Source organism: Mustelus asterias, chromosome 1 (genome assembly GCF_964213995.1).
Source record: "Mustelus asterias chromosome 1, sMusAst1.hap1.1, whole genome shotgun sequence".
Classification (NCBI taxonomy): Eukaryota; Metazoa; Chordata; class Chondrichthyes; order Carcharhiniformes; family Triakidae; genus Mustelus; species Mustelus asterias.
Genome location: NC_135801.1, coordinates 62151599 through 62177600, shown reverse-complemented (window position 1 = coordinate 62177600; position 26002 = coordinate 62151599). Strand labels below are relative to the sequence as shown.

At 45.5% G+C, this 26002-nt stretch overlaps 1 protein-coding gene across 1 annotated transcript in view; it reads right to left on the bottom strand.

The window, feature by feature from the left end:
* Positions 1-26002, bottom strand: part of ablim2 (actin binding LIM protein family, member 2) — a 357715-nt gene that overhangs the window by 91194 nt on the left and 240519 nt on the right. Inside the window, exons 14-15 of the mRNA XM_078213235.1 lie at positions 25304-25393; positions 9823-9879 (exon numbers count right to left, since the gene is read on the bottom strand). Coding sequence (XP_078069361.1) covers positions 9823-9879; positions 25304-25393 — 147 coding nt within the window. The remainder of the gene's footprint in view (positions 1-9822; positions 9880-25303; positions 25394-26002) is intronic.

The window sequence follows — 26002 nt, the reverse complement described above, 5'->3', positions numbered from 1 at the left end:
GGATAGCGTGATGGACAAAAGAACCAATGTGAAAGAGATTTGAAAGATGCACAAAGATTCTCCCCCTCGCGCCCGCCTCTCCCCCTCGCGCCCCCCTCTCCCCCTCGCGCCCCCTCTCCCCCTCGCGACCCCCTCTCGCTGCTGTAACATAGTGGAGATTTTGCAGAAACCGTATAAACAACCAATCTAGGCAGGTGATACTCGTGCTTTTTCCTCTACTCCCCAAATTCCTCCAGTTCCTGCTCTCTCCCACCAAACATGCGGCTGAAATCAGGAGGTGGCCGTTTTGAGTGGCCATTCGAAGACATCGCAGCTGCAATTGGAGAATATTGGATGCAGGTCTAATATGCCATTAAACCAATTCTCTATGTTTTTTTATGCTTAAAGGTTTCTCCATTTGCTACCCCTTGTGTCATAGGTGTTGCAAAGATTTTCTTGCGGCTTGGCACATGCTTCCTTCGACTTCTGAACCTTCCATTTCTCCCCCTTAAGATGTTGCAGTATTTACTGTTCAAAATTGGCCACTCTAATTTTTTTGAGGTGGTGACCAGGCGTGTAGATGAGGGTAGTGCAGTTGATGTAGTTTATATGGATTACAGCAAAGCCTTTGACAAGGTCCCACATGGAAGAACTATAAAGAAGGCAAATGCACATGGGGTACAGGATAATTTGATAAGGTGGATTCAAAATTGGCTCAGTTGTAGGAGACAGAGGGTGATGACAGAAGGCTGTTTTAGTGACTGGAAGCCAGTGTCCAGTGGCGTACCACAGGGATCTGTGTTGGGTGCCTTATTATTCGCCATTTATATACACAACATAAATGACTATGTGGGGGCTAGGATTAGAAAGTTTGTGGATGACACAAAGAATGGCTGGGTGGTTAACAGTGAAGCTGAGTGTCTTGGGCTACAAGATAGAGTCGGGATGGTCAAATGGGCAGATAAGTGGCAGATGGAATTTAACCCTGAAAATTGTGAGGTGATACACTTTGGAAGGAGTAATTTGACAAGGAAGTATTCAATGAATGGCATGATACTAGGAAGTTCTGTGGAACAAAGGAGTGTTTGTCCATAGATCTCTGAAGGTGGAAGGGCATGTTAGTAGGGTAGTGAAAAAGGCATATGGGACACTTGATTTTATCAATCGAGGCATAGATTACAAGAGCAGGAAAGTCATGTTGGAGTTGTATAGAACTTTGGTGAGGCCACAGCTAGAGTACTGTGTGCAGTTCTGATCACCACATTATCGGAAGGATGTGATTTCACTGGAGAGGGTGCAGAAGAGATTCACCAGGAAGCTGCCTGAGATGGAACATTTAAGTTATGAAGAGATGTTGGATAGGCTTGGGTTGTTTGCATAGAAACAGAGAATACTGAGGGGCTACCTGATCGAGTTGTACAAGACTATAAGGGGCATGGACAGAGTGGATAAGGAGCAGCTGTTCCCCTTAGTTGAAGAGTCAGTCACAAGGGTATACAAGTTCAAGGTGCGGAGGTTTAGGGGGGATGCAAGGAAAAAATCTTTTACCTGGATGAGCACTTTATAACATTCAAGGCTATGGATTGGTAAATGGGATTAGGCGGGAGGTCAGGTATTTTCTTGCATGTCGATGCAGACTCAATGGGCCTCTTCAGCACTGCATGATTCCATGATCACTGGGATGACTGTACAAAGCATGTTCTATTTTTATAGCTCTGTAGCTCCATGCAAACAAGACCAAGGAATGAAAAGAGTCCTAGGCTGTTTCCTTCAGGCCAGTACAGATCACGCCACACTTCCATATGCCCAATTTGCAATCAAACCTTCCCGTATTGCTTAACATATTAAATATTTTATTCTTTCCAAAATTCCGAATCTTCACTTCAAAAGGCCCAAAACTCTACTGGAATAATGTAATCAACTGCAGTGAGAATGATTACATTGAGTTAGAGTAGCTCGGGTGAGAACTGGAGAATTGAAAAACACTTTCTTCAGCCTGCCGGAGTTTCCATCCGTTGATTTTAATTTTATTTGGATGTATGGAAAATTCTGCTGGGTTCCCTTACCTCTGTACCTGAATTCCTAACATATTTCTGGTAGACAAATCTCTCCGCCAACAACACAAATTTTGTAAAATTAGTACTCAAGGGTTCTTTAAAATTAGAAACAAAGTAAATTTCTGACCGTGAGAATATAAGAAATAGGAGCTGGAGTTGGCTAAATGGACTCTCGAGCCTGTTCTGCCATTTAATAAGATCGTAATTGATCTGCGACCTCAACTCCACATTTCCATTCAACAGACAACATTCACATCATCCTCCTGCCCTCTTGCTCCCATTCCTCAGAGGCACCCTTCTCAAATGTGGAGCAAATCACATCTGAGCAGAATCAGCTGCTGGAGGCATGAACAGCAGAATACAGAGGGTGAAGGACACTTTGAGCTCTGCTCAGTTGGACTCCGAGCCTCAGCCTCAAAAACAAAATGAGTATGTGTAGAACAGCAATGGGATGTGTGTGGGCATCTGTCAGAATTTCCAGTCATTGCACAGAAACGGGGAAGAGTCTACATCTACAATGAGCGCCATAAAGTCTTAGGTATTTGTACAGGTGACCACCTCAATTGAAAGAGTGGCTAACCTCACGGACAGTCACATGCAGAAGTCATGCCTGACCAAACCAAGGGTCAGCACACCATGGGCTGCCACTTTGCACTGGAGTCAGAAAGATTTCAATGCTGGAAGCACATCGCTCACGCAGCCAATTGTATCCCAATCGGCCCAATTCAATGTCCAAAAAGGGGAATGGTAAAGACTCCACTGGGATTTTCCTGGCATTGGAGCAGATTGCTGCTGAATGTGGGGGTCCAGCAACTCTATGGAGGCAGCCTCCTGGCAGCAAGCCAGGGGGTCATCAGTGCCAGAGTTTTCATGGCCCAAATATGAGAACATGGATGCAAAAGGCCCCACTTGCAGTGAAAACCAATCTTTCAGAGAGATTTTCCTCCACTACAATGTCCCTGCTGGCTACAGGACACTTTATTTTCATCATTTTAGTCAAGCTTTCAAGGGGTCTTGGTATTGAAATGCCCTCTTAGTCCCCTAACTACCTCAGCAGCACACACCTCTCCTGATGGAGTTGCTAGCCATCCATCCACAGCTATGGGTCATCTGGAAGATCATGTTGGAGGGCGCACTGCAGACATGTGTGGGGCTAGGGTCTGGAAATCCTGCTTGTACCATCTGCGAAGGTCCAGCCAACTTCAAAATATGTTCATCCCATTGGTACAAGAACAGCCCACAGACAATAAGAGATGGCTGGCAGTTCTCTTGTCCCAGCACCTTCACTGGGAGTAGTGGCCACTGATGAGCCAGCAGCCAGTCCCTGGAGGAGGCACGCAGCATGGGAACTGAACTTAATTCCAGGGTTTTGCCATTGTCAGGCTGGTAGCTCCAGGGTGAGGGGCTAGAATTGTCCGGATGATGGGGGATGGGGTAGGGAAAACATGCGTTAGGGGGAGAATTAATATTGGGGGATCGCCAATGGACACAGGGCCCTGAAAAGGAGCACTCCCCCTCCTCTTGCCTGGCTACCGGTCCACCAGGTTTCTTGACGATGGCCTTCCCTGCTGTAGGTAAAACCAGAGCAGCGGAAGGCCCTTAGATGACTATTAATTGCCAACTTAATGGCCTCAGTTGACCATAGGCAGATCAACTCCCAGTCGCTGGTAAAATTGCAGCTGATGTGGGCAAGGCAGGCAGGTGGGGATGGCACCACCGCCATGACTTCCAATTTTACGGCAATCCCAGAGATGGTGAAATTCAGGCCCATGTGCAATCCGTGTGCAGTTGACAAAGATGGATTCAATGTTTTTAATGCCTTTTAAATGGCCACAATTGGCTTCCCACCAGATACAGAGGGGTTCCCTGCTGGACTCGCAAACCACCCTGGAAGAAGTCAAAAGATGATAAGATCACATCAGGAACACGGTCAAATGTACCTTTCCAAGATTTCCACTTGCCCCCAAACTCTCCTCCAAAGGCTTGGGAAAATTCTGCCCTTTTGAGTCCTCAAATTTTATAATCAATTGTAATCTGATTTGTGAGTGTATGATGCCTGATACAGTTGGATAAAGTGAATAATAAGAAGAAAGAAGCTCTATTGCATTGTGCACCTTGCAGAGTGCGATCCTACTGATGAATGGGGAAGATTTTGAAAAAGGCACAAAATCATTTTGAGGCAGAGGGGAAAGCGGGTGAGTGACATTGTTGATCTGGAAGGAGGAAAGAGAAGGGTTGGAATCACTGGGGGGAAATTTTGCGCACACGGGCATAAAATTTTGCGAGAGCTGGAAAGTGAGAAAGTCATCAGCAAGATCTCATTTTCTGATTTCCCACGTCAGTGACATAACATCATTTCAATATATTAACATCCCATCGGTGCGTTTCCCCACTGAGTCATCTCCACACATTCAGTGAGATTTACAACAGGTTTCTAAAAATGGGAATCAGGCGGAGGGTACCTGCTGGGGCACACAGATAAGTATAACCCCCAGAGGGCAGTGCCAGGGGCAAAACTAAAGGATGCCGGGGGCACCCTCTGGGGAGCTCCAGGGGGTACGGTTCCTGTGCCTGTGGGGGGTGGGTTTCCATGTCCATGGGGAGGGGGCTTTGTCTTTTTTGTTATCAGAGATTAGGGCATAAAGGGCTTCCCAATGTTGCCAGTTTTTCCTGGTCCCGCCCTGGCAGGGTTACAATGGGCCTGATTTTACCAAAACCTCACGGTAAAGTTGGGCGTCGGGCCTATACCGCGATCTGCACCCAATTCCGAGCTTTACCGACACCCGATTCGGGCGCGGGTCTGGCCCGCACCAATATCAGGCGGCCCGACGATTTATATGCATTTACATGCATTTAAATCGACTTAATGAACCGCGCGCCCAACTCTTCCGTCAAATCCCACTTTACCATCTTCTAGTCCGATCCGCACTGTTATCGACCTGCAAAATAAAAGTCCGAAGTCGCCGCTGCAGCCTCCGAGGGTTCCGCTGCCTGTCTGCGGCCGATCCCTCCTGGCACCATCACTGGTACACTACCAGCCACAGATTACTCTTCCCTGCAGGTGCGAGAGAGCGGGAGAGATGGCTGTGGCTGATAGTGTACCAGTGATGGTGTCAGGAGGGATCGGCCGCAGACAGGCAGCGGAACCCCCCCCGACCAGAGGATGAGATGTCACACCCCCTCTCCTCCCCCCCCCCCCCCCCTCCCCCAGGGGATGATATGTCACACTCCCTCTCTCCCCCCCCCCGCCCACAGGGGATGATCGGTCACATCCCCTCGCCGCCTCCCCCTCCCCCGGGGATGATACGTCACACCCCCTTTCCTTCCCCCGCCCCCGGAGGGGATGATACGTCACACCTTCTCTTCTCCCCCCCCGCCGACCAGAGGATGAACGTCAGAGAGCCGCTCTCTCCACTTTCTGCTTTTTTTTTCGCGCCCGGGCATGCTGTCAGATTTTTTTCGAACTTTGCATGCGCAGTTCAGAGCTCCGATCAGTCCGCCAGTGCTAAGCCCCGCACACAGCGCGGAGCTGGCAAAATGCGTATGGGCGCGCTGCAAAGAGGATTCCAGGCGCGGATCTATTTGACGCCCAGATCCGGCACTTAGACTCAAAATGGTAAAATTCCCCCCAATGTGTGCCACGCTTCCACTTTTTTTGCACCAAGAAATGCCAGCTATGCAGCCGACATTTTTCTTGCCTGAGCCAGCATTTGTCCAAAAATGTTAAAATTCCACCCATTGTTATGACTCTACAGCAAGTGAAAGGTTGTTTTCTGCTGAGGCTTTTCAAACCTACATTACAAAATAAACTATTCTTGACATAAATACTACCATGGGTGATTTATGAGTACACACACAAGCTAATGTATTGATATAAACTTCGAGCAAACCTCCCTGTAAACCATTATAAGTGAACATTCTGTAGCTGAGTTTGAGTCAGTCTGTCATAGCTTAAAAACTGCTGTCAGAACAGATTTGTCCAAATAATTGTCTTGATGATAACGCAAGCTGATATGTGTAATGTCTTGAGACCACACAACAGTAACAACAGAATAGTTCAACAGGAGAAAATAAATAACAAAGTGAATTCAAATGGTAATCTATTTGAAAATTAACTTCCATTTTACAAGACATGCTGCTGAAAAATTGGAACACGCTTTAGGCTTGCTTGACCATGACAATTATTGCAAGGCAACGGTAGAAGTGAAGTTTTAGGACAAACATTAATTATTAAGTTGCAATTTTATCCCCATTCACTTCCAGTAATTTAAGTTACTAACTTCTCCTGAAAAAGGAGGACTGTGTTGCTGTCAGATTGAAAAAAAGCTTTAAAAAAAGTAACACTTATACTGTTGCAAAGATGATGAAATTGTTGAAGAAAAGCTAATTAAAACTATTCTACAACTGGTACATTCCATAATACAATATCGTGAGATTTTCAAAAATAATATAGTTTTGACAGACTAAATAATTGCAGTAATTTTTGTAAAATGGGTTAACATTTTCAATGAAAGACTAGGTTTAATATTTCGCAGATCATGAAGATTTTGGAGGCTACCCCTATGTTTTTAGAATAAATAGAAGAATTGTGTGGCACTGAGTGATAGGGACCAGAGTGATAAGTTCCAGGTTTGATCTCTTGTCTGTGTCAGGTGGTGGGAATATCGGTAGGGTGTTTCAATTAACCTCAACATTCCTGTGGTCGGGAGATGAAAAGTAGAACTAACCAGATTGTTAATTAAAAACACTGAGGATCAGTTTAACATTTATCACTGGGTTAAAAAATGCTTGCTGACAAACTGAAAGCCCGTTTGCACCTTACCCAATGTTCTTTCCACTGGGTAACATTTTTAATAGGCACCCAGATATGTACTCAGTACACCAGCAGCATCAGTGTGGCAATGGCTGATATGAAACCCAGGATCATCAGCTTGACCTCGACATTACTCTCTTCAACTGACCCAAGGAGCATCACCTTGACCTTAGCCCTTTTCTGGCAAATATCTCAGATCAGATGATGCATGGGCCCATGGCTTAGCGATGCCTCCCTGCAGGTTCTCCTCCAAGCTGTCTGGGAATGGTGGAAGGTATCCTTCCCAACCGAGGACATCAGCACACTGTCCTTTCTCAGCAAGGAAGCCTGGATGGAGATTGCAACAGAAGTTAGCAGCCATCGGGTCCACAAGTGCACCAGGATCCAATGCAGGAACAAGGTTAACAGCCTGCTGCATGCTGTCAGGGTGAGTAAAACAGTGTCATCAGATCAATGTTGCTCTGAAAGGGCAACCAGCAATGTGTCTCAGTGAGGAGATGGAGCAGTAAGGTAGAATGCGATGTAAGCCTCAGCAGCTTATGCATCATGAGGCCTGAATTCTATGTTGGCCAGAATTTGTCGGCTCATACTTCCGTGGTTGTACAAGTGGGATGGGAGCAAGAGTATGCACTGCTTTCCTGGGTTGCCCCATGATCTGTCTGAGAGATGCTTGCTGATACGGGGATTAGATGTCTATCAAGATGATAACCATTACCCTCTTGAAGCAGAAAATTACACATAATGCCAAGAAATGGGCAAAGATGGGCAGAGCAGTGCCCAACATTAGGACACTCATATTTGTAGAGCAGGAGGCTGAGGAGTTAACGAGAGCAGGATGACTAGGCAATCATGGATAGCAAAGGAAGTGTGTGGAGAGTGAGTAGGCTTTGAACCTAGTGTTAACCACTGGGCTGAAAGAAAGCATACATCAGAGAGATAGATGGGAAGGGACTGAATAATTCTCTCTCTTCTTGAATGGTGGTCCTCACATTCCAATGGCTTGCTCCATTATCTAGGATCCTGCAGTCCATAGGGGGAGGCTGCGGAAACCTCAGGAGGTGCATCATTAAATCTTTCCCTTTATCCTCCACTAGCACAGATACAGCTACCTCATTGGAATGCGATCATGGTTAGCGTTGGGGGTCACAATCTGGTGAATACGCCACAGTCAGAGGCAGCTGATGGAGGCTTTGACTGCCGAGGGCCCTGACAATCAGAGGACAGGCCCATAATCAGCCCCAAGTTTTTAAAATTTGCTCACAGGATGGCGGTGTGGCTGACTGAGCCAGTATTTACTGCTCTTCCCTAATTGCCTTGAGAAGATAATGGTGAGTTGTCTTCTTGAACCACTGCAGTCCATGTAGTGTAGGTGAGGAGCTACAGTTCTGTTGGGAAGGGAGATCCAAGATGTTGACCCAACAATACTGAAGGAACAGTAATATAGTTCCAAGTCTGGATAGTGTGTGGTTTGGAGGGGAACTTTCAAGTGGTGGTGTGCCCATGTATCTGCTGCTCATGTCTTTCTAGGTGGTACAGATCATGGTTTGGAAGGTGCATTGAAGGTGCTTTGGTCAGTTTCTAGAATGCATCTTGTACTCAACTGCCGCCGTTGAGTGTTGGTGTTGGAGGGAATGGATGTTTAAGGTGGTTGGTTGGTTGATGGGGTGACAGTCAGACAGGCTACCTTGTGGTGCAGCTTAACTAGACCACCTCTGCTCACATGTTGAATGCCTCGGTGAGATCGATGAAGGCAATATTTAATGATCTTCATTTTTCCTGCATTTCTCTTGCTACTGCCATGTCAAATGCAGATCCTTCAATTCTGAAACCAAACTGGAATTCAGGGTAGATGCAGTCAGCCAGGGTATGCAATCTGAGAAAGGCGTTTTCCATGTTGCTCAGCAGCGAGATCCCTCAAAAGTTATTGCAACATGCATATCCTGAGGCACTGCCCCCTCCCCTTCTCATTTTCAGCTAGACTGCCGGCTAGCAGCAGTGTTAAAGAGAGACAAATGTGTAAGTTTCTCTCTGTCATATTGCAGTTGATGATTAACAAGATCAGGTGCATTTTAGGGAATGTATTCACAGCAAAAGATGCATCCCTTGCCATCAATTATAAGTCTCTGATACAGGTCTACCAGATCTGCCATCAATTATAAGTCTCTGATACAGGTCTACCAGATCTTAGCTTGCAATTTTTCCTTTCCTACTTTATGATATGTCATAGAGCATTCTGAAAATGCAACTTGTCAAAACATTCCCAAATTACTTGGCTTCCAGCAACTTTTTGAATGGAGTATAGTCTACTAAAATATAAACCACAAAATGCAACCAAACACTTGAAAAGACAGGTTATTTAAATGTCATAAATGTACTTCAAAAATTAGCCACCTTTCCTGAACTTTAATTATACCTACAAAAAGTAAATTTAACACCTAGCACCACTACCAGTTATTACTTGCAAATCCTAACTTATTCTCTGGCATCTTACATTACTGAAATTATGAAGTGTAAAATGACAATAGATATAGAAAGTGAGCTGCAGATGACAATTGAGTGGTTGACATGTTGAAATACTTTTCATATGCAGGTGTAAAGGAATTTATGGTTCTATGAAAAAAGAATGTGATGCAATTACAGCAATTTAAAAACTCAAATATGGCAACACCTAACCACAGCTTCTTGGTTTGTCTCCCCTTCTTTTGAACGAAGGTGGTCTCCTACATTAAGATGATTCTCTCCTCACCTTGGTTTTTCAATTAAAAAGCCCACAAAATTAAAATATCATCTGATGAATATGAAGTGCAAAACACTAAAAGTTTATTTTCCTCTTTTCAATTTACCAGAAATATCACAATGAAAAGGCACAGCTCTTAAAACAAAAGCTAGTTTAGTAGACACTCCATGGAATAATACCCTGGTATTAGAATACCCTGCAGAGTGGTATTAAAACATGAAATGAGCAAATCGTACCATGCTGTCTGTAGACAGGGGGCTTTCTATAGATGTTGTCTGCTTTCCCATCAGTTTCTGAAGGAAAAAAATAAAGAAAAGGCAATTTAGCATGGAGGCAGACCATCTGTTATAGAACAATGCTGTTAGTAAGAATCTATTCCTCTATGTATCAACAGAACCAAATGTTTCACCTAGGTTGTAGTTTATTGTGTGTAAACCCAATGGGATGCCAAAGTACAGACCCTGACATCGAATGTTTTACACAATGTACATCGTATATCAATAAACTATAGTGATCTGTCTGTAGACTAGTTCCATTTTTATAAGCAACAACAACTTACATTTACTTCATGCTTTTAACATGGTAAAACATTGCAAAGCCTTGAACAAGAATGATATCAATGAAAACATTTTTCAAACTGAGCCACAGAAGGAAAAATCAGGACAGATCCCTAAAAGGGGTTTAAGCAGCATCTTAAAAAGTCAAGACAGAAGTACAGGTGTTAAGAGGTTTAGGGAAGGAATTTCAAAACTTAAGGCCATGGCAGCTGAAAGCATAGCTGTCAATGGTGGAGTGTTTAAAATCAAGAAAGGTGTGAATTGGAGGACTGCAGAGATTTCTAAGGTTTGTAGGGTTACAGGAGGCTACACAGAAAGGGAATATTGAGGCTATGGAGGAATTTCAACACAAGGATAAACATTTTAAAACTGAAGTGTTGCTGGATGTAGAGCCAGTGAAGGTGAGCAACACAGGAGTGATGCAGGAGTGAAATTTGGAGCAATTTAACATACAGGTAGCAGAGTTGCTAGCTGGCAGCTCTTGAGCTTGGGACTTACTTTCCACTTAAGGGTGGAAATCCCACTGAGAACAAATTTAGCCCTTCAGAGGCTCTTTACGGCTCTGGGATGGGTTTCTACCACGTGGGTCAATTGCTGGTCAAATTTCCCAGGCAGGCAGGTAGGATAAAATAGAGAAAATGAAGAAAAAAAACTTCAAGATATTCATGGAAATATTGGACTTTGAAAGGGCTCGAGTTGTTTATTTTTAAAAATGGACACAAGGCACCGATGACTGATGAATGGAACATTACAACCGACAGAAATGGCAGCAGGGGGTCTTTATGGAACAATGGGACATCTTTCCTGTTTGTCCAGACAACTCAAGATGCTTGTAAAAAATATTCCATCTCTGGAAAACTAAGGGACATAACAACTATCCTGTCTTAGGGTCCCTGGTCTGTGTCTATGCGTGTGCGTGCGTGCTTTGAGAAACACAGCAGCTAAACATTACCAAATACATTGAAGGCAATACAGTGACTGGGAAAAGGAATTGAAATCTCTTGACTGAATGACAAGATACCTGTATCGCAGAATCAACTATTCTTCAGCAGAAGTTAACTTTACTGAAAAGAATCACATCAGATGCAACTTGTCATCTACCCCTCGTAATTCAAGAACTTCTGTGTAACTTTTTATTCATATTTATTTCTAATCCACATGAATATAAATGCATGTGTGTTACCATTTCTCCTTACCTTTTTTTAAAAAAACACTTATTCTATCTTAACTGAAGAAAGCCTGATTGGATTTGCTCTTTTCTTAAACATAACTATTGGGCATGGAAAAGGTATCCAAGGAGAAGGGAATCTTGTTAGATTAAACCCATATTGCTACCAACAGAGGGTGGGTTGAATAAAGACAAGGGGCCAGTTATCTCTCCTGGCTCGGGTTTGTGTCAATTAGTGGGTATCCTACCCAGTGACAAATCGTGGGGTCTCACCAAGATCAATAACTTTTGGGGAACCCCACCTGGGGCTGGTCATAACACTGTTAATAGGGGAATTTTAACCCCAAAATGGTGAATTTGGGTTGGTTGTGCTGTTAAAAATCTGAATTCCAACCTGCCTCCAGCCAGCCCATTTCCAGTTTTAATGAAGGTGCGACTTTTGAAGGAGGTGGGTTGGCAATTTAAATATTATGAGGCTAGATTTAGTATAGAGGCTTCACTATCCCCAGTGTTTGGACAGAACTCCTCCAACCTAAACCCTCTGAATTTCATCTATGAGACCTGGATCTTCAAACCCCAACATCACTACTGACCCTTCTGATCTCCCCTGACCCTCGCCTCTGCATTGTTGATTGGCTCCATTCCAATGAACTCCGTGCTCCAACCTTTCAATCCACCCTGACCCTGGCCTTCTTCCAACGCACACCCACCATTCTCCAGCTACCCCATATTCTCCAGCTCTGGATCTTGATCTTCCTCTTCCCAAAATACTCTCCACTGACTTTCCTAATTCTCCCCTGTTTATCTCCACTCCCCAATTTCACCTGGGTGCCAGAGTCCCATCCAGTTGGCCAGCCACACTCTCTCTCTCACACAGTTTATTATTGGAGAAGCTGTCACTTTCACTTATTTATATTCATGTGTTCATGTACTTTAAACACAGATGGCAGACGGACTCTGGCTGATGGTCCAAATGTTAGACAACTCTGCTGTAGCCCATTCTCAACAGAAAATGGATTAAGACTGCCCAAACTAATTTTCACAAAGATCCTTTACAACTGAGCAGCAGAACTTTCATCCATTGAGGCTGGGCTGGTATTAAACTCAGTGCACCACTAAAACTGGGGAGGTGATGGCGTAGTGATATTGTCACTGGATTAGTGATTCAGAAACCCAGGGTAATTCTCTGGGGACCAGAGTTTGAATCTCATCACAGCAGATGGTGAAATTTGAATTCAACAAAACTCTAGAATTAAAAGTCTAATTGTTATGATGGCTACTGGGGACCATCAATAGATCTCCCCATGGGCCTCGCTAAGTACGAGTTCCCCTATAAGGCGGGTGGAGGCTTGCCCAATAGGGAAAGAGCAGCAGTGGGTTTAAAACCAGTTGGCTCCACTCAGACTGGCAATTGATAGACTCGGAACTGATCTGCACTCTATGGCCTTTGAATGGCATTCAGATCTCGTTGTAAATAATGGGTGATTGGAGACGGAAGACTGGTCTCTGTAAAATGATTACAATAATGATGACCATGAAACAATTGTTGATTGTTGTAGAAGCCCATCTGGTTCATTAATGTCCTTAGGGGAAGGAAATCTGCCATCCTTAGCTGGTCTGGCTTACATGTGACTCCAGACCCACAAACATTTGTTTGACTCTTAAATGTATTCCATTCAGTTGAGTGACTGGGATGGGCACGAATTGTTGAGCCAGCCAGCAAAGCCCACATTCCATAAATGAATAAAAATTATACACCAGGGTGCCATTTTAGCACAACATAAAGTTGGTGTAAAATAAGCAAGTTCATCATCATTAATTCTCCCTGAATTTCTCACCAGCTTTTTTGTCTATTCTCAACTTTTCAGACTCCTCTTACAGCAATATCCCATAAATATCCTGCTGACGTGTTGTGTATTTATTCAAACATTTGGTAGCTTAAGGTTATAATCAAATAATTTCAGGATAGAATCCCAGAACAACAACCCTAGTTATTCCCATATGCTTGCCCGAGTTCGTTGAACTACATCTGGCATCAGATAACGCATCAGGCTATTAAATAAAATTAACTATTCTATGTAATGTCTAGTGTTGAGGATTGGGACAAATGAAGAAAAATTATGGATCATTTCACCAATCACAGAAGGTGAAGTGCCAGAATGTTCTGCAATCCTAGTGAGTGATTTGTAAGATATAAACTGAATTGTTTTTTAAAAAAGTAAATGAAACGTATACATTTTTTTTGTCAGAGTTCAGCTTTGTGGCGTTTTAAGGTTGTATGTTAGGCCCGTTTTATGGTAACAGATCTGTCTTAGGAACCATGTCAATCATGAACTACTTTATCTTCACTTGCCGAGTTGATGTCATGTCTGTGCACCAGAACACACAAGTTCCTCAGACCACTTGGGAAATGTTAAAAGCCTACAGATGTAGATTGAAGTGATATCCACAAACCTTGAGACTGCACATTCAGCACAATGGATTATGTTGGCTAGAAATAGAACAATTAATATTCTGGGAATGATTAAGGTAATAATCTAATTGAGGAGTTCAAGTGAACTTACAAATCTCAAGAGTGAATATTGAGGCATTTATAACACCCAAGTCTTGATATCTACAATGTTCTTAAGTCAAAGCAAGATATAGTAGTTTGTAATCCACTTTCTTCCCCTATATTTCTTTTGAAACTAGGTTCATACTTTTGTGAATGAGAAACCACCCAAAAACTGGAAAATCACCGAAACAATTAAATTTAAGTGTACATCCAACACAGTTACAATGGAAATACAATGAAAATGCGCAGTCTATATCTAGTGAGGCTTTTACATCACTTTTCATTCTCCCTTACCCTTATTTATTTCTCCTATTCTCCAGATTTGTCTTCCTCTTTCCTGAAGTGATTTTATGTTGTTGTTTATCTCTATCTCTCTTATGATTTCATTCTATCTGGTTTCTTTTCATATGTCTTTTGCTTCTTTTGTCTCTATTGCAGTATTATTTGATTTCTCAGTTTATTATTTAATTTGATCTTTTTTTCATCCATCCCTTCCCACCTGCTACTCTCCTCGTTGGCACATCCCAATAAGCAAGGATAATGTAGTCCCTAGTGCTGCTTCTCCAACTTTAGCCCATAGTTCCCCTTTGCACTATCAGCTCCATTATGAATAATGGTGATTTTCCAAAGCAGGCAAGGCCTACATTATACGGGAGCTTATTTGCTTACTTGTATTGTTTGGCTCCCTACTGAATATTGAAATCATTTTAAGTATTGAATTTATATTATTTATAATGTACTGCTTTCTAATATAAATTTTTGCTGGCAACATGAATAGTTACCATTGATGCGGTTCCAGTCTACATGTGAGAGCGTTCACAGAAAATGATTGCCAGTGATGTAATTACTACACATTGCCAAGTCATAATCTGCAGTTAAGTTATCAGGAAATTTAAATCCACTATTGAATCAAATGTTCCATTTGTTGGTTCTGAAGAAATGAAAGAAAGCATGTCCTCGTTCTCCCCCACAGTGGATTTCAGGTTTTTTAGTTGACTCACTTTAAATCAACAAAGTTAGAATCAATCAAGTACTGAATGCTAGAACAATTCAATTATCTTGATAAGGTAAGCTCCACTGAAAGAAATGTGTCGGTTTTATTTCTAAGTATGTGCTCAGCTGAACTTTCATTTTTTACATTAAACCTCAAAACGCAATGATTTAAAATAGTCAAGAGACTTGCGTCTATTGAAGGTCTGTATCAGATACAAATAACCCTGATACGAAGACACAAAAATGCTGCAAATGCACAGCAATTCATCACAGGGAAGAGGACAGGTTAACATTAACCACTAACATTTGATAGGTTCCCTCCTGAGAACAATGAAATTCTAACTCTCTAGTTCAGAAGGTGATGGGTGTGCTGTGTATTTCCAGAATGTAGTTTCTCTATAAAAAAAACTTTACATAAATAACTCTCCTTCAACTCTCTCCTCAAATATAAAACAATGTACACTGCAAGTGCATTATGTCAATTTGTCACTAATACTGCAGAAATGGTTTACAAAAGTCCTGATGGTATCTATTTGGTCCTCTTTGCTGAAGGAAAAGAAAGATGCTCAAAAAGATCTAGCAATCTCTGTGGAATGGACTTCACTTGTTAATTTGAATCTGGCACCAAGTCAGATACCCAGCAATAGTGATATCATCAAGCAAGGTAGCTAATCACGTTGAAGAATTCTCACAGACAGCAAACCACATAGTTAAAACCACTAATTATCCTTCACTTTCTGAAATATTTCATAGAAAGCAAAATAAAGATTGGGACTTATACATGGATTTAAGACTGAAACTTAAGCATCATAACAAACTTTAAACAATATTCTTTTAAGAGTATATATATTTTTATCATAATAGAGAAATTTGAAATTCCACAAACATAAAACAGTTTTTCATTGCAAGAGAGATTTATCAACATTAATTATCAATTTAGGGCAGAATTGTCCCATTGGAGACTAAGTCCTGTGACGGGGACGGGGAGTATTTCCCATTGTGGAGGCTAATAGGAAATCCCCTGGTATCTTGCAGCCCTGAGATCATCAATTATGCTGTCAAGGTTTCCCGAAGTCTTGCACAATGGGGTCGATTGGAAGGTGCACGTCCCGCCGTCAAATTCATACGCCATATTTGAAAAGATGCCCAGACACCCCAAGTTACTGACAAAGTCCACAGAGATGGCAGGAGGGGACAGAGACCTCCTGCATCCAAATTCAGTGACACATCCCTGTACATCCTCCACAATGCACCAACAACCTCCACAAATGATATGCCTTTCTGAGCCTTATCCATGTATGTGGGTGGGCTCGGCACCCTGGAGGGTTCAGGTCCAGAACTCTTCTGAACAACAATGCAGGGCGGCAAGGTAGCACAGTGGTTAGCACTACTGCCTCACAACGCGAGGAACCAGGTTTCGATTCCCGGCTTGGGTGAGCCGTGTGGAGTCTGCATGTTCTACGTGTCTGCGTGGGTTTCCTCCGGGTGCTCTGGTTTCCTCCCACAGTCTGAAAGGCGTGCTGGTTAGGCGCATTGGCCATGCTAAATTCTCCTTCAGTGTACCCAAACAGGCGCCGAGTGTGGTGACTCGGCGATTTTCACAGTAATTTCAATGCAATGTTAGTGTAAGCCTACTTGTGACACTAATAAATAAACTTTAACAATGCATTGATGCCATGCCACACAATCCAGTTATCTCTAGCATCTAGAGGCATGAGAAATGCAAAACAAAATTGCCATGTACAAATGGGTGCTACATACAATTTCTCTCAAGCATCTTCTTCATTTTCTTTGAGCAAGATAATTTAAGCCACAACCAGAGAGAACATGAGAAGATGGGAGCGGATCACCCAAAACTGAAGGTTCTGACAGGGTTTGAGGAGAGGGCAGCCTACCTGGCAGGTGTGCAGCAGGACTGGGGCACTGGAGATGGGGAGAATAGATTTGGGCCTCCTCCCAGTAAGGATCCTTGTATGGAATAGAAACTTCAGGGACATGGATACTTCCATGCCAAAGGCAGCTTATGCTGTGACTCGCTGCCTTCTCTCTCATTTAAAGGTGCCACTCGAAAGAGGCCAAGGCCCAAAGCCAGAAGAATCCCTGTCAGGCTTCAGCACAAGCCCAAACCCGGACAGGAGTGAGCAGAGAACATAAAAAGAGAGATGTGCAACTGTAGAGGCATTACAACAGACAGCTGCACTCTCCACTAGTCCAGAGACACACTGTGGTATGAGCTCCAGTGTAGGAAGAGTCTCACACTCTAATGGTCACCACATGGACCCATGTCCACATCAGGAGGACGCAGGGTCAGCCAAGTTCATTGGCACTTGAAGCAATGCTAGGAAAGGAGCATCTGCGGGTTCACGTCCGACGATAGGCCTCTGGAATCAGCCGTCCAACTGATGCCGGTGTGATGAACCACTGTAGTTGTCTGTTTATGTGATAGTTTGTGTGATATGCCTGGACACGCCCCTGCTGCCTCAATCCGGGGCTCCGCCCTTCTCGGGGTATAAAGGTGACTGCTCTCCGCCCCTTTTGCCTCAGTTCGGATTAGCTATTGGTTTGGGTGTGCTCCAGTTCTTTGCTAATAAAAGCCTGTTATTTCGCAACAACGAGTCTTTGCGTAATCAATGGTGCATCAATTTTATTAACAAAAATTTTGGGATGGAGCAACTCCTGAAACCTGATAAATTGGACTTGGATCCACAGGCTGTTGGGGCCTCAAACTCTTTTGGTCACTGGCTGCGCTGCTTTGAGACCTTCATCGCCTCCTCCTCCGCCGTCGTCGTAACCGACATCAACAAACTACACGTGCTCCACGCCCACGTCAGCGCTCACATCTTCGCGATGATCCGAGATGCGGAAACTTACCAGGAGGCAATCGATCTCCTAAAGAGCCAGTACAACCGGCAGCCGAATGAGGTCTACGCCAGACATCTGCTGGCCACTCGCAGACAGCAGCCGGGGGAATCGACTGAACAATTCTTGCGCGAACTGCGTGCACTCGGCAGAGCCTGCAGCTGCAAGGCCATTTCAGCCGCCCAAAACGCCGATGACCTGATCAGAGATGCCTTTGTTGCAGGCATCAGGTCGATCTATATCCGGCAGCGTCTGCTGGAACAAGGTGGGCTGGACCTGAAGAAAACTGTGGAGCTGGCCGGCTCGCTGGAGGTGGCTTTCCGGAACCATGAAGCCTACACCCCCGACCACGAGGGCACACCGCGGACACTGTGACCGCAGCCATCTCTGTACCTGAGAGGGCTGCAAACCTATGCCGCGCCCCGTCCCGACGCCAAACTGACCACTGCGGCAGTCTCCGGAGGCCCAAGATGCTACTTCTGCGGCCTGGAGAAGCACCCACGACGACGCTGCCCGGCGAAAGACACGATCTGCTCTGGCTGCGGTAAGAAGGGTCACTACCTGAAAGTTTGCAGGGCAAAATTGGCCCCCAGGCCCAGCAGTGCCGCGTGCGATCCGCGGGAGGCACTGTCTTCGACGCCATCGGCCACGTGCGACCTACGGAGGCCGCCATCTTGGGTGACGTCAGCCGAGTCACGGGGGCCGCCATTTTGGGAACTGTCCACCGCATTGCCTAATCCGACTGTGGCCTCGGTCACGTTGGACCAGTCCAGGCCTCACCAACTCGCCTGGTCTATGATGGACATCAAGATAAACGGCCACACTACTAACTGCTTATTTGACAGTGGGAGTACGGAGAGTTTTATCCACTCTAACATGGTGAGGCGCTACGCACTGCCAGTACTGCCAGTGCAGCAATCAATCTCCATGGCTTCGACGTCCCGGTCGGTGAATGTCCTCGGCTACTGCGTAGCAACTCTGACTGTACGGGGCACGGTGTACGAGAAGTGCAGGCTCCTCGTGCTGCCACAGCTCTGCGCTGCCGTATTACTGGGGCTAGATTTCATGTGTCACCTTGGGAGCGTCACCATGGTGTATAATGGGCCTTTTCCCCCAATCTCTGCCCAAAATCCACAGCTATTAGACCAGCCACCCGCACCACCTGTGGTCTCTCGACCCTTAAAGTCGCCCCACCCTCGCTCTTTGAACACCTCACTCCCGACTGCAAGCCCATTGCCACCAAAAGCAGACGGTACAGCGCTGAAGATAGAGCGTTTATTAAGTCCGAGGTGCGACGCCTCCTGGGGGAGGGGATCATTGAGGCCAGTACCAGCCCCTGGAGAGCCCAAGTGGTGGTTAAGACTGGGGAGAAACATCGCATGGTTATTGACTAGTCAGACCATCAACCGATACACGCAGCTGGACGCGTATCCCCTTCCCCACATCTCTGACATGGTCAATCAGATTGCACAATATCGGGTGTTCTCCACCATTGATTTGAAGTCTGCATACCACCAGCTCCCTATCCGCCCGGAAGACCGCCAATACACTGCCTTCGATGCGGATGGCCGTCTCTATCACTTCCTTCGGGTCCCCTTCGGCATCACCAACGGGGTCTCGGTTTTCCAGCGTGCGATGGACCGAATGGTGGACCAGAACGAGCTGTGGGCCACCTTCCCGCACCTGGATAACGTCACCATCTGCGGCCATGGTCAGCAGGACCACGACTCCAACCTCCAAAAATTCCTCCACACTACGGCACTCCTCAACCTGACCTATAATAAGGAGAAGTGCGTATTCCGCACGCGCTGCCTTGCCATCATCGGTTGTGTTGTGGAGAACGGGGTCATCAGCCCCGATCCCGACCGCATGCATCCCACCTGGAACTTTCCCTCCCCACCACCCTCAAAGTACTGAGAAGATGCCTAGGCTTCTTCTCATACTATGCCCAGTGGGTCCCCAATTATGTGGACAAAGCCCGTCCGCTCATCAAATCCACATCTTTTCCCCTAGTGGCGGAGACTCGGCTGCAAGCCGCACTTCTTTCGGCCAGACAGAGCGCACCTCATCAAAGCCACCCGCCCTTTTGAACGCCTAAGTGTTGACTTCAAAGGCCCCCTCCCCATCTCTGACCACAACATATACTTCCTCAACGTCATCGATGAGTATTCACGGTTCCCCTTCGCTATTCCCTGCCCGGATAAGACCTCGGCCACGGTCGTCAGGGCCCTGCAGAGCCTCTTCACCCTGTTTGGTTTCCCCAGCTATATTCATAGTGACCGGGGTTCCTCTTTTATGAGTGACGAGCTGCGCCAGTACCTACTCTCCAAAGGCATAGCCTCAAGTAGGACCACCAGCTACAACCCCAGGGGGAACGGACAAGTGGAGAGGGAGAATTCGACAGTCTGGAAGGCTGTTTTATTAGCTCTCCGGTCTAAGGGTCTTCCAGTCTCCCACTGGCAAGAGGTCCTCCCTGATGCACTACACTCAATTAGGTCACTACTGTGCACGGCTATCAACACCACCCCTCATGAACGAATGTTTGTTTTCCCCTGGAAGTCCTCCTCGGGGACCTCGCTACCGTTGTGGCTGACGTCCCCAGGCCCTCTCCTGCTCCGGAAGCATGTGCGGACCCATAAATCGGACCCCCTGGTCGAAATGGTCCGACTCCTCCCCGCCAACCCCCAATACGCCTATGTGGCGTATCACGACGGGCGGGAGGATACGGTCTCCATTCGCAACATGGCACCCGCAGGTACTACGTCCCACGGCCCCTTACCCCCAGCTCCCAACATTACCCATGATGCACCAGGGTCGCAGCACGCTCATTTAGCCCCCGTGTACGGCACGCCTGAGCCCCAGGAGCAGCCTCCACACACCCAACAGTCTGAAGGCGCTACGGACGGCTTCACCAATTATGGACTGGCGTCTGACTCATCACCGCGGCCTCCTGAACCGGCACCACGTTCGACACTGCGGCGGTCGCAGCAGCAGATCAAGCCCCCGGAGAAACTGAACTTGTAACTCTGTGACTGTCATTCCACCACCTTGCCCCCGCCAAACTTTTTTTTTAAACAGGGGGCAAATGTGGTGAACCACTGTAGTTGTCTGTTTATGTGATAGTTTGTGTGATATGCCTGGACACGCCCCGGCTGCCTCAATCCGGGCTCCGCCCTTCTCGGGGTATAAAAGTGACTGCTCTCCGCCCCTTTTGCCTCAGTTCGGATTAGCTATCGGTTCGGGTGTGCTCCAGTTCTTTGTTAATAAAAGCCTGTTATTTCGCAACAACGAGTCTTCGCGTAATCAATGGTGCATCAGCCAGGAAGTCAGCAAGAGGCAGGGAAACATCAGGCAGAGGTGTTGGAAACCGTCAACAGGGTGACACGCAGCCAAGTCCATTTGCCAGCTGGCTGATGAAGTGGTGCCGACCTGTGTGCACGTTGAGGTCTCCATGAGGAGGATGGCAAGTCCATGGAGATCTTAGTTCAGCAGCTTCTTGTGAAGATGTGCACAGGGCAGCACTCCACCATGGTAACCATGGGGGAGCCTCTGCAGTTGCTGCGCTAGAGGGGACCAGGCACCTCAAATTCCCTCTAGGTGCCCTTTCTCCTCAAGGAGGCAGACAGGAGCTCTCAGGCACCTAGTGGGAGGAGCAGCAGCAGTTACACACCCATGGGTCAGCCATTCAGGAATCGCAGTGGTTGTCAGGTCATTCCGAATCCCCTTTGCCTGTGACCCCTTCAATCTCATCCTCTGTCACCACAGAGGCAACAATTGTCCCAAAGCAGGACAACCAAAGTAAGCCGGGTCCCCAGAGGGCAGCCACCAGGGTCATCCGAGGCAACAGGGCCAACTGGTCAGCAGCCTGCCTCCAACCCTGCTGTAGATGCTGGGGGAACACAAAGGAAGTAGCAGGGAAAGGAGAATCAAAAAATGTTAAATCACAACTGGTTGCCTGGGTGAATAATTGAATGTCATGATTAGAGAACTTTTGTAAATATCACTTTCACGTCTACTGTCTTCTTTCAGTGTGATCCTTACTGCTTACTGATTGCACCCCCTCCCCTTCATCTGTCTGTGGACACCAGATCCTCTGGAATGAAGCATCTGAGAGGAGTCAAGGGTATGTGCCAGGGCCTTGCAGGCCATGTGCAGGCACTGTCCCACAAAGAACAAAGAAAAGTGCTGCACAGGAACAGGCCCTTCAGCCCTCCAAGCCTGCGCCAATCAAGGTGCCTGCCTAAACTAAAACTGTATACACTTACAGGGTCCGTATTCTCCTAGTCCCATCCTATTCAAGTATTTGTCTAGTTGCCCCTTAAATGCCACTATCGTACCTGCTCCCACCACCTTCCCAGGCAGTGCGTTCCAGACATTCACCATCCTCTGTGTAAAGAACTTGCTTCCATCAGGTCATCCCTCAACCTCCATCGTTCCAGTGAGAACAAACCGAGTTTATCCAACCTCTCCTTATAGCTAATATCCTCCAGACTAGGCAACATCCTGGTAAACCTCTTCCGTGCTCTCTCCAAAGCACCCAAATCCTTCTGGTATTGTGGCGACCAGAATTGTAAACAATATTCTAAATGAGGCCTAACTAAAGTTCTGTACAGCTGCAGCATGACTGCCAATCTTTATACTTAATGCATCAACCGATGAAGGCAAGCATGAGGCTCTGCATAGTTTTGACTAGGTAGGCAATGGCGATGCTCACATTTTACTTTATTTCTGACATTATTTCTCCTCCCCTAGTCACCCACTTTAGCCCCCATAGCTGTTGACACCCCAGCATAACTTTCAGCATCCACATTGTTACTTTTCAACTCTCCCCCTTCTCCATCAACAACATTCGGATCAACATCCACGCATCCTTCAGCCCCGAGAATCCCAGTCTGTTACCATTGACTTGTCCGCCCTCCTCCTGCCCACCTACTGATTCCATGAGTATCTCAGTGTCCCCACCATCAACTCACGGCATCTTTTAATTTGACATTCCCGTACCCTCACCCTCCCATTCTACAGGTTCCCTCTGCCCCTTGTAACCCTCAGGATTCCCTCATACCATACTACCCTCATTGCAACCCAAGTGCACAATTGATTCTGCCAACCCCTCCCTGTGAGCCCCTTCACATCTTGATGACCCCCGTTCATACGTTGATACCCCTCCCCATGTGAACACATAACACCCTCTACCTGCCTGGAACCCACCACAGCCCTTCCCACCCACCTGCTCTACTCCACCTAGCGCCCTGCAAGACCTCTCTGATGCCCCTGTCCCAAACACCCCTAACCACCCACAACCCTCTCCAGGCCTGAATCTCTGCGCCAGTTGTTCATTCCTCTCCTATCCTTCTTTTAACATCTCCCCACAACACACCTTCATGGCCCAACAGTACCTCCTGCTGCTTCCCATCTGCAGCTGGATGATCTGATCCCATGGCGACCACCCTGGAAGAAGGTCAGATCCTATGACAACATCCCTGGGAGAAGGTCCAATCCCATGGTGAAGTTGCTGTGCTGAGAACAACCATTTCCTGGATGCTGCTTTGTGGAGAAGATCTGAGTGGTTGAAGCGCCACCCCCCAGTGCTGCACATGATGTACTAGAGTCCGGCTACTGAAGGCCTCCTCCTTCTCCTTGGACCTTCGTGAGCTGTCCAAGGTCTTCTCAAGATAAGTCCCGATTTTGCACTTCACGTTGGTCCTGATGTGGTCCCATCAGTGGGATGCAATTCGGATTCACGCTGGCCTCTGGCGGGAATCGCGACCCGCCATAGTGGACACTTGTGAAAGATCCACCCGTCATTTTAAGCCAGCATGAAACCGATTGTTGGACCTCCTGTTCACCCACCATTAAACCAGCCAATGGGTGCATGGGAGAATTCTGCCCTTAGGATGCCATTTAAAAACCCAATTAGACTTCATTTAACACGGTGTAACTTTTCATACATTTTGACAGTGAGGCTAGGAGTATAAATATGGAAGATCTCATCAGTCAATGGCTTCTAATTGATTACAGTCTCTGGGGGCTTCCAATGTGCACCATCTGGAGAAGTGTAGAATCACTGACAGCAACCTCTCGATTTCCACATTTAACACTACTTGTGAGACTCCAGAAGCTGATATTAGATTTAGAGGAGTAATGGCTGCAAACACCAATAATTTTGCTGTCATTATTCTGACATCTGGGCCATGAACTATTTTACGTTCACAATAACAATATTGTGAAATGCTTAGTGCACACCTGTCGCATCCCTTTCATAGATAATTTAATTGTGACCTTAAATAATTTAATTTATCTGGATTAATGTCTCCATTAAAATAATGATGATGAGTTTTATGCCAACAGTAATTACCCCCGACATCACCTTTTGGCACAGTCACATACTCCATATCCTCAAAGTCGAAACAATCAAAACAAAAATTAGAGAGAGGAACTAGGGCCACACACTGTATATTTTTACAAAATATATATAGATATTCTCTTGGCTATTTCCATAATTTTAAAAACTGAACAAAGATCCTTAAAATGGTTGAATCTACGTCCTTCTGTGACCTCTGAATAAAAGGAGCTGTCTGACAATATTGGGGCAACTTTCATATCATAATCTCTGGGGAGCCACTAACAACCCCCCGTGGGCTGTGCGCAGGTCAAGTTCAAAGAGAGCTATACAAAGGCCATCTGCATTTAATAACTCAGGCTAGCCAACAGGAGTCTGCTCACCTGCTAAGACAAAGGGCCTGCATCCTTCCTTTCAATTCATAATGGTTGAGATATTTAATAATCTCAGAGGCCTGGACAAGGCAGAGACATTGTTTGTCAAAGACAGTGTGGACAGTGGGAGCCATGTGATAGAGGCCTGTTGCTGTGGAACCAGTGATATTTATTTGCTGAACTGCAAAGCTCAGTTTGCTATTTACCATCTAACTGGCAGCTTCACAGAACAGGAGGTCTGCCCAGGTTGAACACCTAGTCCCACGTACATTGCTTCTGCTGGAAATTCTGTACCATTGCCTAGAAGGCTAATTGATCTCTGCATGTGTATCTCATCGTGTAAGTCAACACCACCAGAAAAATGAATTATACAGCATCAGCTTTTAGTGCACCGACCTCTGTGAAAAAATACCTCATTGGACTTTGATTCTGAAACCCATATGAAACAATACTTCCTTTCTCTGTGCTCTCTTTTCTCTATTCCTTTTTTTACTACCTTAAAGCAAGGGAGGCATTGCAATCCTTCTTTTTGCGTTTTGAGTGGGTAAATAAACTAACCCTTTGAGTTCATCCTGTCTCGAGTTTGCTGTGGGGCTACTAATAGAAAATTAGATTACACCAAAGCCGAGGGATTGGGAAATAGACCATGGCAAAGAAAGCGGGAAATGAATCAAAAACACCTTTTTTTTGTGGATGGGTTATGAAAGGAAAAATGAGTGCTGTTTAAATTAACCCCCTTACCTGTCTGTAACAAGAGCATTTCAATGGCAGTGAAGTTTTGCAGAACACAACATACTCTTGTATAAATGCCAAAATTATAAAAAGAGGCAAAGAAAGTTAGGTAAAACCAGCAAAGCACATGCAGTTCCTACCTGGTACATGGAAATGCCTAGGAGCCTGGACATAAGATTTGCTGTCTAGGTGCATGGATAAGCTGGGAGTGCTCCGACGACTTTCACTGCCTCCAAAGAGAAAAAGCAAAGAAGGTAGAGAAAAGAAAGTGGGAAGCAGAGTAATAGTTATATGCTTAGTGGTAGAAGGATATAATGCCATAGTAAGATTCAATCAGTGGGGTAAGAAGCTGGTACTTATAAAGCTAAGGAGTAACATCCAGCTTTTCATCAGAGTACATCCAACACAGCATGAACATCCTCCCAAAAGAGGGTTACAGTTTGCTTTTAATTAGTTACCGGGAAATGTCATCTATGTTGTGTCAAGGACCTCAGGATTAGAATTGGTATTAAAATTCTTGCATTTACTCTTCACACCCCCTCTCCAAACATAATAGGAATGGGGTCATTCTCCAACCCTTTCTGAAATGGTATACTTCCATTTTAGAACTACAACCAGAAGTTTATCTATGGCATTATATAAAGCTGTTCCAAGCAAAAATGCTCATTATTGGTAAATAATGTATTAGATTTTGGACTTAAGTTTGATTTCGTAATTGAGCAAACTCTGCGATGCATTATTTACCAAGAATTTGAATCCATCTGATGTATTATTGCATCAGTATTTGAAGCCAAGCTAAATGGCTACTGCAAACAGTCACAATAAATATTGAGAGCTTT